Source organism: Scyliorhinus canicula, chromosome 15, assembly GCF_902713615.1.
Source record: "Scyliorhinus canicula chromosome 15, sScyCan1.1, whole genome shotgun sequence".
In the NCBI taxonomy this organism is placed as follows: domain Eukaryota; kingdom Metazoa; phylum Chordata; class Chondrichthyes; order Carcharhiniformes; family Scyliorhinidae; genus Scyliorhinus; species Scyliorhinus canicula.
The window spans coordinates 127,617,838-127,636,675 of record NC_052160.1 but is presented as its reverse complement, the minus strand read 5'-3'; the positions used below and the strand labels follow the sequence as shown (position 1 = coordinate 127,636,675).

At 46.7% G+C, this 18,838-nt stretch overlaps 1 protein-coding gene across 1 annotated transcript in view; it reads left to right on the top strand.

The window, feature by feature from the left end:
* The first annotated feature begins 4,859 nt into the window (after positions 1–4,859).
* amigo1 (adhesion molecule with Ig-like domain 1) overlaps positions 4,860–18,838 on the top strand; it is a 65,702-nt gene continuing 51,723 nt past the window's right edge. The window contains exon 1 of the mRNA XM_038819779.1: positions 4,860–7,705. Coding sequence (XP_038675707.1) covers positions 5,726–7,246 — 1,521 coding nt within the window. The 5' untranslated portion in view covers positions 4,860–5,725 and the 3' untranslated portion in view covers positions 7,247–7,705. The remainder of the gene's footprint in view (positions 7,706–18,838) is intronic.

Here is an 18,838-nt window from a genome sequence, read left to right as displayed (position 1 = left end):
CAAAGAGACCTTGGCCTGTTGGTAAATAAATCTCTGAAGGCAGAAGGGCAGGTTAATAGGGTGGTGAAAAAGGCAGATGGTACACTTGCCTTTATTAGTCGTGGTCCAGATTACAAAAGCAATGAAGTCATGTTGGAGTTATATAGAACATTTGTGAGGCCACAGCTGGAGTACTGTGTTCAGTTCTGGTCGCCACATTATAGGAAGGATGTGATTGCACAGGAGCGGGTGCAGATGTTGCCTGGGATGGAACATTTTAGTTATGAAGAGAGGTTGGTTAGGCTTGGGTTGTTTTCGCTGGAGCAGAGAAGACCGAGGGGCGACCTGATTGAGGTGCACAAGATTATGAGGAGCATGGGCAGGGTGGATAGGAAACAGCTGTTCCCCTTAGTTGAAGGGTCGGTTACGAAGGGACACAGGTTCAAGGTGAGGGGTGGGAGGTTCAGGAGGGATTTGAGGATTTTCTTTCTTTCCTAGAGAGTGGTGACGGTCTGGAATGCACTGCCTGGGAGGGTGGTAGAGGCGAGTTGCCTCACATCCTTTAAAAAGTACCTGGATGGGCACTTGGCAAAGAGTCCCTTTTGCATCTCTGCGTTGCCGATGCCGCACACTAGGCAATCGCGCAACACCTCAGACAACGTTGCCCCATATTCGCAGACCTGGCGATTTTCCTGGGCCGGATCATGAACTCGGTGACTGACTCACCCAGGGTTCTCTCTGCCATTTTGAACAGATACCGCTGGGCTACGACGGATGGTGTGGGTGGAAATGCTGACCGATGAGCTCCATGAGCTGGTCAAAAGAACGGATGTCCGGCGCCGCCGGTAATGTAAAGCTCCGGATAATCCCATAAGTATGGACAACGCAAGTGGTCACCAGGATTACTGTTTGCCGCTCACCCTCCATGATATTATTGACGTGAAAGAAATAGCACATTCACTCTGAATCCTGGGCTCAATCCTTGACTCCATCATCAAAAGCGTCCATCCGCCCGAACAATCGCATGGCGAAAAAATAAGACTCCTACCAGTACCACGAATGCCAGGAGGTGGTGGAACCAGCAAGGCCACAGTGATGACAGCAGGCCAAGTTTACTCCTCCTCGGCAGTTTTGTGCATTCAAAAAGGGGAGACCACACCAAGTTGAGAAAAAGATGACAGGTTTATTGCAAAGCTTCAGATACATGATTCCCAGCAATACACAACCAGGTGATGGCTAGCCGGCTTTATACAGGAAGGGATTACACTGTCCTGCCCACTTAGCGGGGAAGCATGCATTCCGCAAAGGGCTCTGGGAATACGATCATCCCGATCCCTAAGTTACGTATAGGTATATGTTATTACAGATAGAGTCCTTTATATTGTCTTAATAAAACAAGGGCAGGTACAGCATGGGGTCAGATACAGAGTAAAGCTCCCTCTACACTGTCCCCATCAAACACTCCCAAGACAGGTACAGCACGTGGTTAGATACAGAGTAAAGCTCTCTCTACACTGACCCCATCAAATCCTCCCATGGCAGGTACAGTACAGGGTTAGATACAGAATAATGCTCCCTTTAATTTTTGTAACTCGGTAAATTCTGCAAGGGTACTGGAAAACTGGAAAACAACCAACGTGGCGTACTTGTTCAAAAATGGAGAAAGATGGAAGGCAGGCAATGATAGGCCAGTTAGTTTAACATCTATTATTGGCAAGATGTTGGAGTCAATAATCAAAGAGAAAATAGCAAACCATTTAGGAAAGCTGAATATAATCAAACCAGGTCAACATGGTTTTATGAAAGGTAAATCATGTTTGACAAATTTGCTCCAATTCTTTGAGGATGCAACAGGGAGAGTAGATATAGGAGAACCTATAGATGTAGTGTACTTAGATTTCCAAAAGGATTTGACAAAGTGCCGCATAAGAGGCTGATGCACGAAGTAAAATTGCAGAAAGCGTGTTCGCGTGGATTGAAAACTGTCTGTCGCACAGCAAATGGAGAGTTGGAATGAATGGATCCTTTTCATGGTGGAATGATGTAATTAGTGGAATATCACAGGGATCAGTACTTGGCCTGCAATTGTTCACTATTTACGTCAATGACGCTGTGGAAGGAACAGAATGTAAGGTTTCAAAATTTGTCAATGCTATGAAAATAGGTGGAAGAGCGCAACGGGATATAGATAGAGTGGATGACTTGACGAAAACCTAGCAAATGAAGTTTAATGTGGGGAAGTGTGAGATAATGCACTTATGCAAGGGGAATAAAAGTTAGGTTATTATCTAAATGGAGAAAGACTACAGATGAGTGAAGTACAGAGGGATCTAGGTATTCTAGAGCATGAATCACAAGACGCTAGCAGGCAGGTGCAACAAGTAGTTGAGAAGGCAAACGGCATTTTGGACTTTATTGCAAAGTGGTTGGAGTTTAAAAATAGGGAGGTTTTGTTGCAATTGTACATGGTGTTGGTATGGCCTCATCTGGAATACTACGGACAGTTTTGCTCCCCTTACCTAAAAATGGATATAGTAACACTGGAGGCAGTCCTAGGGAGATTCACCAGGCTAATTCCTGCGATGAGAGGGTTTGCCAATCAAGAGAGACTAAATAGTCTGGGTCTGTATTCCTTGGAGTTTGGAGGAGTGTGGGGTGACTTTATTCAAATGTATAAGATCCTGAGAGGGCTTAACAGGGCAGATGGTGAGATGTTTTCACTTGTGGAAGAGTCTCGAACAAGGGGACATAGCTGCAAGAAAAGGGGACGGTCATTTAAAACGGAGATGCACAGAAATTTCTTGTTGCAGAGGGTGGTGAATCTCTGGAAGTCGCTGTCCCGGAGGATGGTGGAAGCTGGATAATTTGAAGTATTTAAAGCGGAGATGGATAAATATTTGATAGATTGAGGAATGGAAGGCTATGGGGAAGTGGCACAAAAAAAGGAGTTGAGGCTGGCATAGGTCAGCCATGATCGTACTGAATGGTGGAACAGGCTTGAAGGCCCTGGTGACCTACCCCTGCTTCTAATTCTTGTGTTCTTGTGTTCTTTATCCCAATCAAACACTCCCAGGGCAGGTACAGCAGGGGGTTAGATATAGAGTAAAGCTCCCTCGACACTCCCCCCATCAAACACTCCCAGGGCAGGTACAGCACGGGGTTATATACAGAGTAAAGCTCCCTCGATACCTTCCCCATCAAACACTCCCAGGACAGGTACAGTAAGGGGTTAGATACAGTTTAAAGCACCCTCTACACTGCCTCCATCAAACATTCCCAGGACAGGTACAGCACTGGGTCAGATACAGTGCAAAGCACATTCTACACTGCCCCCATCAGGCACTCTCAGGACAGGGACAGCATGGGTTTAGGTCCAGAGTAAAACTCCCTCGACACTGCCCACATCATACATTCCCAGGAAAGGTACAGCACGGGGTTAGATACAGAGTAAAGCTCCCTCTACACTGTCCCCATCAAACACTCCCAGGACAGGTACAGCACAGGGTTAGATACACAGGAAAGTTCCCTCTACACTGTCCCCATCAAACACTACCAGGGCAGGTACAGCATGGGGTTAGATACAGAGTAAAGCTCCCTCTACACCAGGGGTGGGCAAACTACGGCCCGCCAAAGGTCTTTATGCGGCCCACCAAGTCATTAAAAAAAAAATTTTTTTTTAAGGTTAATGGGGGGGGGGGGGGCTGTTGGGTTACTTACTGGTATAGGGTGGATACGTTGACTTGAGTAGCGTGATCATTGCTCGGCACAACATCGAGGGCCAAAGGGCCCGTTCTGTGCTGTACTGTTCTATGTTCTATGTTCTACATGAGGCGCCCAGAATCATAACCGGGTGAAGTAATTATTTTACTTAATATACTATGCGGCCCTTTAAAATTGTGAATTTCTGAATGTGGCCCTTGCACGGAAATGTTTGCCCACCCCTGCTCTACACTGTCCTGATGAAAAATTCCCAGGACAGGTACAGCACAGGGTTAGATACAGAGTAAAGCGCCTTCCACACTGTTCAACTTGTGCATCCAAAATTCTTCAGTGTGTTCAACACCAAAACTGTTCCGGTGACTCGAGTGCAAAGTCCAGACTCACACTCTAGCACAGTACTGAGGGAGTGCTGAGGTGCATGTGCCATCTTTTCAATGAGATGCTGAAATGAACTCTACCTCGCTCCCTCCACAATTACATCGCAAAAGATGCCACAGGATTATTCAAGCCAAGATGGAGAGTTCTCGCTGGCCTCCTTGGCAATCTTTATTTCTTATCAGATAGGTAGCAATAGTTTCATTGCGATATGTTGGCACCTACGTTGTGCCAAATGCTACAATACAACAGTAAAATACTTCACTGGCTGAAAAGCACCGTGGGACTTCCTGGGACGGTGAAAGGCGCTTCAGAAATGCAAGTTGACTCTTTACTGCACCTTCCTGCTCTGATTAAATCAGTGACAAATGAAATGTGACATCGGTGACAAGAGGCAGAATGACATCACCAGAGCCTCTGTTGTGTTCTTGTCACGGAGAGAAGGGAAGGACAATGACTTGGACATCATGACTCATTCAAATTGTATTATTTCAATGCAACAAACATGCATTGGCATATTAATATCAGTTATTAGCTTGCAAAGAATAGCTGTGAATAATTTAACCACATCCAATCTTACTATCAAACCTCAATGAGAATGATGATAGTTTTAAATCCGCATTTTAAAAGTTGGTGCGTTTTCCCTGGATGACATCCTGAGATTGGACCTTATCCTCCAGGAAAGAGAACCCCGTCTTCAATGAACTAGACGGGGAAATCTGCAAGACTATTTTTTTTTAAATCGAGGTGGGGGAGGAAAGGCCAAGGAATCTTGCCAATGAGTGGAGGTAGTTGTGCCCGAGTGAGACTGCAGAGATTGGGAAGGTGCTGCAGTGAAATAGAGCAAGGGAAGTGTCCAATGGGTTAAACCTGAGGCTCTGCTCATTGGGTGGCTGCCTTCAGTGCTTTGGCCAATGGGCTGGCGGAATTGGCAGAGAGTTGCGGATGGATGCTCTTCCCCTCCAATGGGGGGAGAGCAAAGAGCAGAGAAATAAACAGTCTTGTCCCTGGCACAGAGGCGAGTGCGCAGAGAGCGGAGTGACAAAGCTGGGGAGAGAGAGAGAGAGAGGGGAGCAGCTCTGCCTACTGAGCCTGGGATCGTCCTGTGCCACCTCCTGTGCCTCCCTCAGCTCCCGGGGGGCAGGGATTCCCTGGCACCCTCCCTCTTTCTGCTCTTTGAGTCCGCCTGAACGGGACCCGCTCTTTCACCGTCTTCCTGTCCCTAGCCGAGCCGGCGATCACCTTGTGTGGATGTTGGAGGCACCGCCGCCGCCGCTTGGACGTTGATCGGTGCAGCAGGAGGTTGGCAAACGGGAGACTGCCGGTCATTGGCAGGACGGAGCAAAGGGGTCCACTGCTAAACCCCAGGCGATTTATGACTGTTAACAGTAAGTCAACCCCGGGGTGAGGAGTGCGAAGGGTTAAGTGCCAGCAATGGTTGACAACACAGCGGTGACTTTTGTTGGTAAATGCAGGGTTGTGGCACAATGCCCGCTCGCACTTGCACCCTGCACAATGTTCAATTATTTATGGCTTCAAGTGCAACCTCCCTCTGCCAGAAACGTTCCTCTCCAGCCAACCCCTCTCCCCTGTGTGGTGTGAATCCTGATTTACTCTGGTGCACTCAATGACCACTTCCTGAAGCCTCACAATGTGGTTGATGTGCCTGATGGAGTCCTACCTTACTGGCGGATACCACTGTGGAATTTCCTACCTGTCTGTTTTACTTCTAGTGGCTCTATGTAACCTCTGTCCCATGAGTGTGTCCGCGCTGAACTGCCACTCCGACTGCATCTGTGCCAGTAATATTGTCAGCTGCTCGAAAAAGGAACTGGTTAATATCCCTAACTCCTTGCCAGAGTATACAGCGGTCCTGGATCTCAGCTACAACAGCCTGGCCCGCTTGAGGGCCCAGTGGACCAAAGTTCGCTTGTCGAGACTCCACACTCTGCTCCTCAGCCACAATGGCTTGTTCTTCACTTCCGAAGAAGCTTTCACCGAGGTACCGCATTTGAAATACCTTGACCTGTCCTCCAACAAACTCAAAGCTCTGGAAGAGCTGCACTTCCAGGGGCTGGAGGAGTTGGAGGTGCTGCTGTTGTACAACAATCAGATCTCTCAGATCGACAGGACGGCCTTTGAAGGACTGGACATGCTGAAGAAGCTGTACCTGAGTCAGAACCTGATAACACGTTTTCCACAGGAGTTAGTGAATGACAACACCAGGCTGTCCGGACTGGAACTATTGGATGTGTCAAGTAACAAGATAAAGTCTCTGCCTGTTCAGGAACTCAACGATCTACCTGCCTACCTCAAAAACAGTCTTTACATCCACAACAACCCGCTGGTGTGCCATTGTAGCCTTTACCTCATGGTCACACAATGGCATGCTCGGCAGTTCAATTCTGCAGTCGACTTTAGGAATGAGTTTAAGTGCATCCTTCCCCTAAACCACAAGGTGTCCATCAAACTCTTCGAGCTGCAGGAAGACTACATGAACTGCAGCACCATCATCGATTCGGAGGTGGAGGCCTTCCTAGAAGGGACCTTGACCTTTCACTGCGACACCAGATTAAGGAACATGACAAAAGTGTGGGTGACGCCGGACAATGAGACCATACAGGCGGGCCGCAACAACCAGAGCCTCAAGATGTTTCGCGATGGCAGCTTGTGGCTTGGCAATCTAAGACTGGAAGATTCAGGGACTTACACTTGCCTGGCCACCAGCAGTCAGTTCAACGAGACCATCCATGTGCAACTGAGGGTGCACAATTCCACAGCGAGTCCCACAAACGAGTCACTCAACACAGCCTACACCACTCTGGTTGGGTGTGTTGCCAGCGTGATTTTGGTTCTGATTTACCTGTACCTCACACCATGTCACTGCTGCTGCAGGAGCAAGGCCGAGATGCAGAAGAGCCAGCAGGAGGATAGCATTCACTCATCAATACTGAGTGCCACTTCCACCCATGACCTGTCCGGGGATAAAGCTGCCATGGATCGGCGAGTGGCCTTCATTGAGCCAACCAAGGACATGCAAGGGCAGAACGGGAAACTCAAGCCCAATGCTGTGGAAGAATTTGAGGACAAGAGACTCTTAACTGTGCCCAGAAAGAAATCTGACTGCGGTTCTATTGGCTCCGTGTCCTCCAACTCTCCCATTGTCGTTTAACCACTTTAGCCATGTTCTGTGTAATGCACACAGGCTGCTGGCAGACACCAGGCTGAGGACTGCCAATGCTTCTGGGCATGGGAATAATTAGCAGGCCTGGCTTGGTGACTATCAATTTGGCCAAAACAATTCGCAGAAATTTGACCAGCCGCAATTTAAGAATGCAAACTGCACGGGTCAGGACGAGACCTTAACTGTCCACGATATTTCATAATATTTATTTATTTTCTTAAATTACTTCATACTCCTATCTGACTAACCGTGCAGACGCTGCAGCTTTCCAAAATGCAACTGTGAGCAGCCTACTTGCTGCAGCAGTCACTGGGCCTGAATCGACTGTGATTACTCAGGCAGGGGAACGCTTCAGTGTGAGTGCGACCTGCAAATCCCAAATAGGCTGGTGGCGAAGCAAACGGAAGCCTATCCCTCGCCTCAACGCGCTGCACCTCTGTGGGAAGGGTGAGTGAAAGAATGAAATGTAAGCCTAACAAATTTCTGGTGAATTGGGGAAGCCAGTTTTTAACCAGCAAAGGTCTCCATTAATAGAACAGGCCTTGGAGGAGTCCCTATACCAGCGCCCGGTGAATATGTTAAAGATTCAGCTGTTGATCTCACCAGCGGTGATTTCGAGACTCAGTGTCTGGGAGGAACCAGCCTGCGTTTCAGTTTGAATCCCTGTGTTGTCTGGCCAATGATCACTGTTACGAGGCAGTTCTTTCCCGAAGGGCAGGCCCGAATCTTCACACCATGTAGTCACTGTTCTCTCTCTACTGATTCACCTTTCCTCAAAATGCCTCTTCCCCACAGACACACAGCTAGAAGAAGAAAGGAACAGGAAAAGAGGATTTCAAAATGACGCAATTCAAAAACAATATCCAGGACATACTGGGAAAAGAGGGAGCAATTCGTGGACATCTGACAATGTTCAGCCGCACCTGTCTGTTGTATCACTAATGTTGTCTCACTTCATGTATGTGCAGTTCATTTGCTGTTCTGGGTCATGGCACTGGCTTTAACACTGATAGGGTTAGCGTGCAGGCAACAGTCAAAGTCAATCAGGGTCCCTGCTCCCTCTACCTGCTGATCTGACCTGGGCCGAATTGGGTTCCATCCTGGCTAGCTTGCTCTAACTCATCCATGCTATCAAGAGTAAGGTCAGCTATTGGAGGGTCGTAAGAGCCAGCACCCTGCAGCCCAGTAAGAGTTAACAGACAGGAGTGAGAGGAAGAGAACAGTGGAAATTAATGAAATTAATTCCAGGGACTTGCCTTGTCGGAGCTAGTAACTGAGGGAGTAACTAAAGGAAAATAGAAAGAACTTGCATTAATATAGCGCCTTTGCAACCTCAGGGTGCCCAGATATGCTTCATTAACTATGAAGCATTTATTTTCAGTGTGCTTGCTGTTGGTAATGTAGGAAATGTGGTTCTCTGGTCTTGACATTGTTTAATGTGAAATATCCCTTGTCCCTGCATCACTGTGTGTGTTACATTTTGCACTGTTACTGAAACTGTCCACTGTAAGCACTGCAGTACATGAATCATTGAAGACTCTCTGCAGCATGCAGTGAAGCAGAGTGCTAAGTGTCTCTCGTAACTTACCCCAGTGCATTGATTAGCTCACTGTATCCTCCAGTTTCCAGAGAGGGAGTTTGGCCTTATCTTCCTGAATGAAACCTGCATTAACTAAAAGTTCCAATGAATAATTAAAATCCAAAGTATAATAATGAGTTATAGACTTTTTATGAGTCATACAGAATAACAACGTATATGAGCAAAACTTAATCAGTCAGAACTTAAAAACAGGCACTGCACAAAGGTTTGTACCTGGCTGCACTGCATACAGCTGCTGGTAGAGGCAAATATTTACTTAAAACATATAACCATTTATGTCTTCATGCTGTCTGCAATCACAGATAGCCTGTTTCAGAGCAACAACAGGTCCGAGGGATTTAGACAATCATATGTAGAGAATGTTGCTCATGTCTTGTCGTTTGTACCTAGTTTTCTGTGATTTTTCTTTAACGTCTTTGACTGTTTTATGTAATGAAAAATGGCCCTGGTTTGCAGTGAGGCGGTGAATGTGCTGATTGTTGACGAGAGAAAGACAAACTGGCAGGAAAGTATCTATTGGTTCCTGGGCGGGGATGGGAGGATTGAGGGGAGTGGGAGGAGGGGGATGATGTGTAGGAAGTAACTGACACCAGCCATGATTGGCAGACACATCCTTTTACAGATTTACCAGAATAATACCTGGGCTCTCAGAGTTTACAAGAAGATATTACATGTTAAGTGTTGCATTTCCTGGGAGTCAGAGGCTTCAGGGATGATTTGAAATGTTTTTCAAAATATTATGGCGAATAGTTAGGATAGATCGAGAGACATTGGGTGGGGGTATTCCGGCAGTTCCCATCGACAGTGACTCCCCGCCATGGGTTCCCTGGCGGCGGAGGGCGCGAACAACATGAAACCCCTCTGACCTCCGGAGGTCATCTGTCCGGAGGTTTGACTGTCGCCCAATGGCTGGCCGCCAACAAACACGCCATTCGGAGGGGTTGAAAATTCCACCCATTAATTCTGCTGGCTGAAGAGTATAGGACTGGGGGAATTGCCGAAAAATCCGAACCAGAGTTTTCAGGAGTAAAATTAGGCAACACTTCCTCACACAAAGGGCAGTGGAAATTTGGAACTCTCTTCTGCAAAAGACAACTGATGGGCATCTGACGCTAGATTGATTGTTAATTTTCCATCTTGAGATTGATAAGGATTTGTTAATCAAATGTATTGAGGGATATGGGGCAAAGGTGGGTCTGTGGAGTTAGGTTGCATGATCACGTTGAATGGGAGAACAGGCTCAAGGGGTTGAATGGCCTATCCTGTGGGGGGAGGGGGGGGGGGGGGTGCTAGACGCTTACAATACATAGAGGTTTTTTTAAGTGGGTGTAGCCAAGTGCATCTGTGTCCATAGAATTCAGGGTGAGCTCATAATCGGGCAATATGGGTGCTCTTTGTGTACTGAAGGTTATTGCTGTATTGGTGCAGGGGACAGCAGATTAGAGCCCAGATCACTGAGGTGCTTCAACAGATATTTAATTAAGATAAAGTGACTCCCAGGCCCCAGGAGAGTGTCCATGATCTATCAGAGAGAACTGGTTGTTTGCTGCTTGTTTATATTCTGTACGAAAATAGAAATAGTATTTTGTTATAGTTTTGCAAGCCTAACTGATATTGAATATGCAGTGGGTCACATGATAACTGTAGGATGGAAGAAAAAATCCTGTTGCAATGTTGGAAAAGTGACAACCAATTTGTACACAGCAAGCTCCCACAAACAGCACTGTAAGAAATGACCGGATAATCTGTACTTCGTGATGCTGGTTGACGAATATCATCACAGAATCATAGAATTTACAGTGCAGAAGGAGGCCATTCGGCCCATCGAGTCTGCACCGGCCCTTGGAAAGAGCACCCTACCCAACCCCATACCTCGACCCAAGTCCATACCGCTACCCAATCCATACCTCCACCCTATCCCCACGCTTCCACCCTACCATTTTTGGACACTAAGGCAATTTAGCATAGCCAATCCACCTAACCTGCACCCGGAGGAAACCCACGCAAACACGGGGAGAACGTGCAGACAGTGACCCAAGCTGGGAATCGAACCTGAGACCCTGGAGCTGTGAAGCAACTGTGCTAACAACAGTACTACCGTGTTGCCCCATATAGAATCATAGAATCCCGACAGTGGAGAGGGAAGCTGTTTGCTCTATCGAGTCTGTACTAACCCTCTGAAAGAGCACCCTACATAGGCTCAATCCCCCGCTCTATACCCATAACGTCACCTAACCTTTGAACACTAAAGGGCAATTTTAGCGTAACCAATCCATCTAACCTGCACATCGTTGGACTGTGGGAGGTAACCAGAGCATCCGGTGGAAACCCACGCAGATATTGGGAGAAGGTACAGGCAGACAGTCACCCAAGGTTGGAATCGAACCTGGGTCCTTGGTGCTGTGTGGCAGTAGTGTTGACCACCGTGCCGCCCATATTGGCGCAGGGCACTAGGGAGAACCCCCCTGCTATTCTTTGAGTGTCATGGGATCCTTTGCATCCACCTGAGAGAGCAAATTTGGGTTTCATGCCTCTTCCGGAAGGCGGCACCCTGCCAGTGCAGCACTCCCTCAGTACGGCATGAGGGGTGTCAGACTGGAATATAGGCTGAAGCCCAATTCTGGTAGGCAATTGGAGGGCGTTGTTCAACTCTCCTTCAGCCTCTCATTGGCTACAGTACTACTGCAGCATCCAAAATATCCCAAAATGGACTAACCAGGAATTTTAAACCTAATCCAGATTACTACAGAGCCAGCTCTCCTGATAATCACACAGTGACCAGAGCTCTGCATCTTCTCCAGCCAGTGAACGATGCAGGATTGGCAATATATCTGGAGTCCGTCAACTCTTGGGTCACTCCGAGTTGCCTAAGCAATCACACCCATCACTGTGTCCTCTTGTAAATTCAAAGATGTTTAAAAGATTAATTTGAGATGTTGTTCTGTCTTTGGTGTTGTTGAATGTGTCAGGCACAGAAAACATTGTTCATCTTGCTGTTTTTTTGTCTGATGTTGTGAAGTAGCCTGAAAGAGACTGCTCGCTGCAACTGTGATCTCCATTCCACCTAATGTCACATTGTATCGTGATTTTTGTAAGAATTATCTTATTGGGTGAGTATAAGCTCTGTGCACTGGACCATAATTCTCCCCAGCTCAGCATGTCCTCCAATAATGAGCTATGCTAGTTACTATTCTTTCTCTCCATTTCTCTGGATGAGGTAATAGACGCTCCCTGGTGGCGATGGCCTATTTGACTAGAAAGGGCATCACAGCCAAGGCCATTGCTTTCTGCCACTGACCGCATTTCGGAAAGTGCCAAGGTTGAATGCGTAACTAACAGCTTTTGCTGAATGTTTAAAGCCACGGAGACGGAATCTGATCACAGATTATTCCCACTGAACCATGAGCATGGTTCTCAAGCGTTTTTATTTTTGAATGACAAAGTTTTTAATATGTAAGCCGATGTATTGTTCATTTGTGAATTCTTGGCTGATCCAGTGCTGATAAATAATTTCACCTGCAGATTTGTATGTAGCGCTGAATTAAAGGCACATGGAATGGAAGGAAAATGTTTCATTGAAGTTCTCTTGTGCTGAACTTCCCATCACACAGACGCACAGAATCACACAGAATCACGCAGACACACGCAGAATCGCACACAGCCATACACAGAATCACACAGCAACACACACAATCGCACAGACACACAGAGAATCACATTGACACACACACACAGAATCACACAGCCACACACAGAATCACACACAGAATTACATCGACACACACATACAGAATTACACCGACACACACATACAGAATTACACCGACACACACACAATCACATCGACACACACACACACAGAATTACACAGCCACACACCACAGAATCACACAGACACACTCAATCACATAACACACACACACACAGAATCGCACAGCCACACACACAGCATCACACAGACACACACACAGAATCACACAGCCACACACACAGAATTACACCACCACACACACAGAATCACACAGCCACACACACAGCATCACACAGCCACACACACAGAATCACACAGCCACACACACAGAATCACACAGCCACACACACAGAATCACACAGCCACACACACAGAATCACACAGCCACACACAATCACACAGGCAACAGAATAACACAGAATAAGACAGACACAAACAGAATCAGAGACACACACACACAGAATCACAGACACACACACAGAGAATCACAGACACACACACACAGAATCCTACAGATGCTCACACACAGAATCACACAGACAACAGAATAACACAGACACACACAGAATCACAGATACACACACAGAATCACAGACACACACACACAGAATCCTACAGATGACACACACAGAATCACATAGAATTACAGACACAGAATCACATAGCCACACACACAGAATCACATAGAATTACAGACACAGAATCATATAGCCACACACACAGACACACAGAATCACATACAGAATAACACAGACACACACCGAATCACAGACACACACACACAGAATCACAGACACACACACACAGAATCACAGACACACACACACAAAATCCCACAGCCACACAGAATCGCACAGACATGCACAGAATCACACAGCAACACACAGAATCGCTCAGACATGCACAGAATCACACAGCAACACAGAATCGCACAGCCATACACAGAATCACACAGCAACACACACAATCGCACAGGCACACACACAGAATCACACCAACACACACACACAGAATTACACACCACACACAGAATAACACAGCCGCACACACAGATTCACACACAGAATTACATCGGCACACACACACAGAATCACACCGGCACACAGAATCACATTAACACACACACACACAGAATTACACAGCCACACACACAATCGCACAGGCACACAGAATCATACACAGAATTATACACATATCATATACAGAATATATACAGAAATATGTTATACACATGAATCATACACACAGAATCACACCAACATACACACACAGAGAATCACACAGCCACACACAGAGAATCACACAGCCACACACAGAGAATCACACAGACACACACAGAATCACACAGACACACACAGAGAATCACACAGACACACACAGAATCACACAGACACACGCACAGAATTGCACAGACACACACAGAATCACACAGCCACACACAGAGAATCACACAGCCACACACACAGAATCACACAGCCACACACACAGAATCACACATATGTACACACAGAATCCCACAGCAACACACCTAGAATCCCACAGCCACACACACAGCCACACACAGAATCACACAGACACACACAGAATCACACAGCCACACACAGAATCACACAGACACACACACACAGAATCACACAGACAGACACACAGAATCACACAGACACACACACAGAATCACACAGACACACACACACAGAATCACACAGACAGACACACAGAATCACACAGACACACACACAGAATCACACAGACACACACACACAGAATCACACAGACAGACACACAGAATCACACAGACAGACACACAGAATCACACAGACACACACACACAGAATCACACAGACAGACACACAGAATCACACAGACACACACACAGAATCATACAGCCACACACACACAGTCACACACACAGAATCACACAGACAGACACACAGAATCACACAGACACACACACACAGAATCACACAGACAGACACACAGAATCACACAGACACACACACAGAATCACACAGACACACACACAGAATCACACAGCAACACACAGAATCATACAGCCACACACACACAGACACACACACAGAATCACACAGACACACAGAATCATACAGCCACACACACACAGTCACACACACAGAATCACACAGCAACACACAGAATCATACAGCCACACACACACAGTCACACACACAGAATCACACAGCCATAGACACAGAATCACACAGCCACACACACAGAATCACACAGCCACACACACAGCATCACACAGACACACACACAGAATCACACAGACACACACACAGAATCACACAGACACACACACACAGTCACACACACAGCATCACACAGACACACACACAGAATCACACAGCCACACACACAGAATCACACAGCCACACACACAGAATCACACAGCCACACACACAGAATCACACAGCCACACACACAGAATCATACAGCCACACACACAGAATTACACCACCACACACACAGCATCACACAGACACACACACAGAATTGCACAGACACACACAGAATTGCACAGACACACACAGAATCACAAAGCCACACACACAGAATCACACAGACACACAACCAGAATCACACAGCCACACACACAGAATCACACAGCCACACACACAGAATCACACAGCCACACACAGCAACACACACAGAATCACACAGCCACACACAGAATCACACAGACACACACACAGAATTGCACAGACACACACAGAATCACACCGACACACACACACAGAATCACACCGACACACAGAGAATCACAAAGCCACACACACACAGAATCACAAAGCCACACACAGAATCACACAGACACACACACAGAATCACACAGCAACACACAGACACACACACAGAATCATACACAGCCACACACACACAGCCACACACACAGAATCACACAGCAACACACAGAATCATACAGCCACACACACACAGTCACACACACAGAATCACACAGACACACACACAGAATCACACAGACACACACACACAGTCACACAGACACACAGAATCACACAGACAGACACACAGAATCACACAGACACACACACAGAATCACACAGACACACACACAGAATCACACAGCCACACACACAGAATCACACAGACACACACACAGCATCACACAGACACACACACAGAATCACACAGCCACACACACAGAATCACACAGCCACACACACAGAATCACACATATGTACACACAGAATCACACAGACACACACACAGAATCACACAGACACACACACAGCATCACACAGACACACACACAGAATCACACAGCCACACACACAGAATCATACAGCCACACACACACAGTCACACACACAGAATCACACAGACACACACACAGAATCACACAGCCACACACACAGAATCACACAGACACACACACAGCATCACACAGACACACACACAGAATCACACAGCCACACACACAGAATCACACAGCCACACACACAGAATCACAGACACACACACAGAATCACACAGCAACACACAGACACACACACAGAATCATACACAGCCACACACACACAGCCACACACACAGAATCACACAGCAACACACAGAATCATACAGCCACACACACATAGTCACACACACAGAATCACACAGACACACACACAGAATCACACAGACACACACACAGCATCACACAGACACACACACAGAATCACACAGCCACACACACAGAATCACACAGCCACACACACAGCATCACACAGACACACACACAGTATCACACAGCCACACACACAGAATCACACAGACACACACACAGAATCACACAGCCACACACACAGAATCACACAGACACACACACAGAATCACACAGACACACACACAGAATCACACAGCCACACACACAGAATCACACTGACACACACACAGAATCACACAGCCACATACACAGAATCACACAGCCACACACACAGAATCATACAGACACACACACACAGAATCACACAGCCACATACACAGAATCACACTGACACACACACAGAATCATACAGCCACACACACACAGAATCATACAGCCACACACACAGAATCACACTGACACACACAGCAACACACACCGCATCACACAGACGTACGCACAGAATCACACAGACACAGAATCACACTGACACACACAGCAACACACACCGCATCACACAGACGTATGCACAGAATCACACAGACACGGACACAGAATCACACAGCCACACACACAGAATCTCACAGACACACACAGAATCACACACACACACAGAATCACACAGCAACACACACAGCATCGCACAGACGCACACATAGAATCACACAGACATAGAATCACACAGCCACACACACAGAATCTCACAGCCACACACAGAATCACACACACAGAATCAAACAGACACACACACATATGCACACACGAATCACATAGCCATGCACACACACATAGAGAATTACACAGCCACGCAGAGAATCTCACAGCCACACACACACAGAATCACACATTCAATCAGTCACAGAAATATACAGAGAAACACTGACACCCACAGAACCATGGAGAGAAACACACATCATATGTACACAAAATCAGACTGATACAAATATCAATACACATGCAGAAACACAAATGTAGATATGCATAAACACACTCTAAACACACACACATACACGCACACCCAGTCATAGCCACACATAGAGAGACACTCACAGTCTATCCCACAATTTAGTTTGAAGCATACTTGTTTTGGGAACTAAGAATTAAACACAACACTTTATTCCTCTTGAGTGTCCGAGGAAATTCTCCTGGTTGAAGCAGCTCGAGTCTTCAGCTGACATCTGACGACAAATGCAGCTGCTAATGAGAGAACGTCACACAGGCCGAGAATAAGAACAATGCCGAGGCCAGATGGTCTGTATTGGTGTTAATGCTTGACATGAACCATGTGGAGAAGGAATACAAGGTTACGCTGATAGGGTGAGATGAAATAGAGTGGGAGGAAGCTTGTGTGGTGTATTCACATCAGCATGGAGCAGTTGGGCTGAATGGCCTGCTTCGGTGCTGTAAGTTGTCTTGTTATACTTCAGCTCCTATCGTCATAACCCCCATTCCTTTCTGCCTCCCATGTTTATGCAGCTTCCGCTGAAATGCATCAGTACTGTTCATTTCAACCACTCCCTGCGGTAATGACCTACACATTCTCACCACTGCCGATAAAGACGTTTATCCTGGATTCACTCTCGGATTGATGCGTTGGCATTTTAAGAACGCCACACCCAGGAAAGATTTAATGGGGCGGAACGGTAGCACAATGGTTAGCACTGTTGCGTCACAGAGCCAGGGTCCCAGGTTCGAGTCCCGGCTTGGTACACTGTCTGTGCGGAATCTGCACATTCTCCCCGGTGTCTGCTTGGGTTTCTTCCGGGTGCTCCGGTTTCCTCCCACAAGTCCCGAAAGACGTGCTTGTTAAGTGAATTGGACGTCCTGAATTCTCCCTCAGTGTACCCGAACAGGCGCCAGAATGTGGCGACTAGGGGATTTTCACAGTAACTTCATTGCAGTGTTAATGTAAACCTATTTTTGAGAATAATGATTATTATAATCCCAGATATTTCCGGGTTCGTTATCAATCACACGTTTACTGCTTCTGTTTCAATTCCACCCATCAAACAATCAACAACAGCTCACTAAATATGAGGGCAGCACCACATTGCTGGAAAGTCCATTCTCTCCAGCTCCAAGTCTTTGATTTTGTGTGTTACAAACTGAACCACAGTCTGCATTGAACTACACAATCACAAGGGGGATTGCCGAGTTTCCCTGGCCCTGTGCCATGGGGCTTGAATCAGTTTTGAGGTTGAAGCATTATCATATTTGTTTTTGTGACTTTACACGTTATCTGACAGCCTGGTCTGTAATTAAATCTGGTAGCCCCGTCTGTTCGATAAACGGAATTTCATTTTGCAATTTTCTTTATATGAAGATCTTTCCTGAGGGCCCTGGCCATTTGAGTTTCACCAACAACAAGGCTGAGAACTGACTGCTGGAGATGTTGGTGCCTGAGCATTCAGATGAAACAGAACAGCAGAAAGGATCTGAATTTCTATAGCGGCTTTCACTACTTCAGGACATTCCAAAGGCACTTCACAGTCATTTAAGTACTTTTTGGAGTATAGTCACTGTGGTAATCTAAGAGATGCAGCAGCCAATTTGCCCACAGCT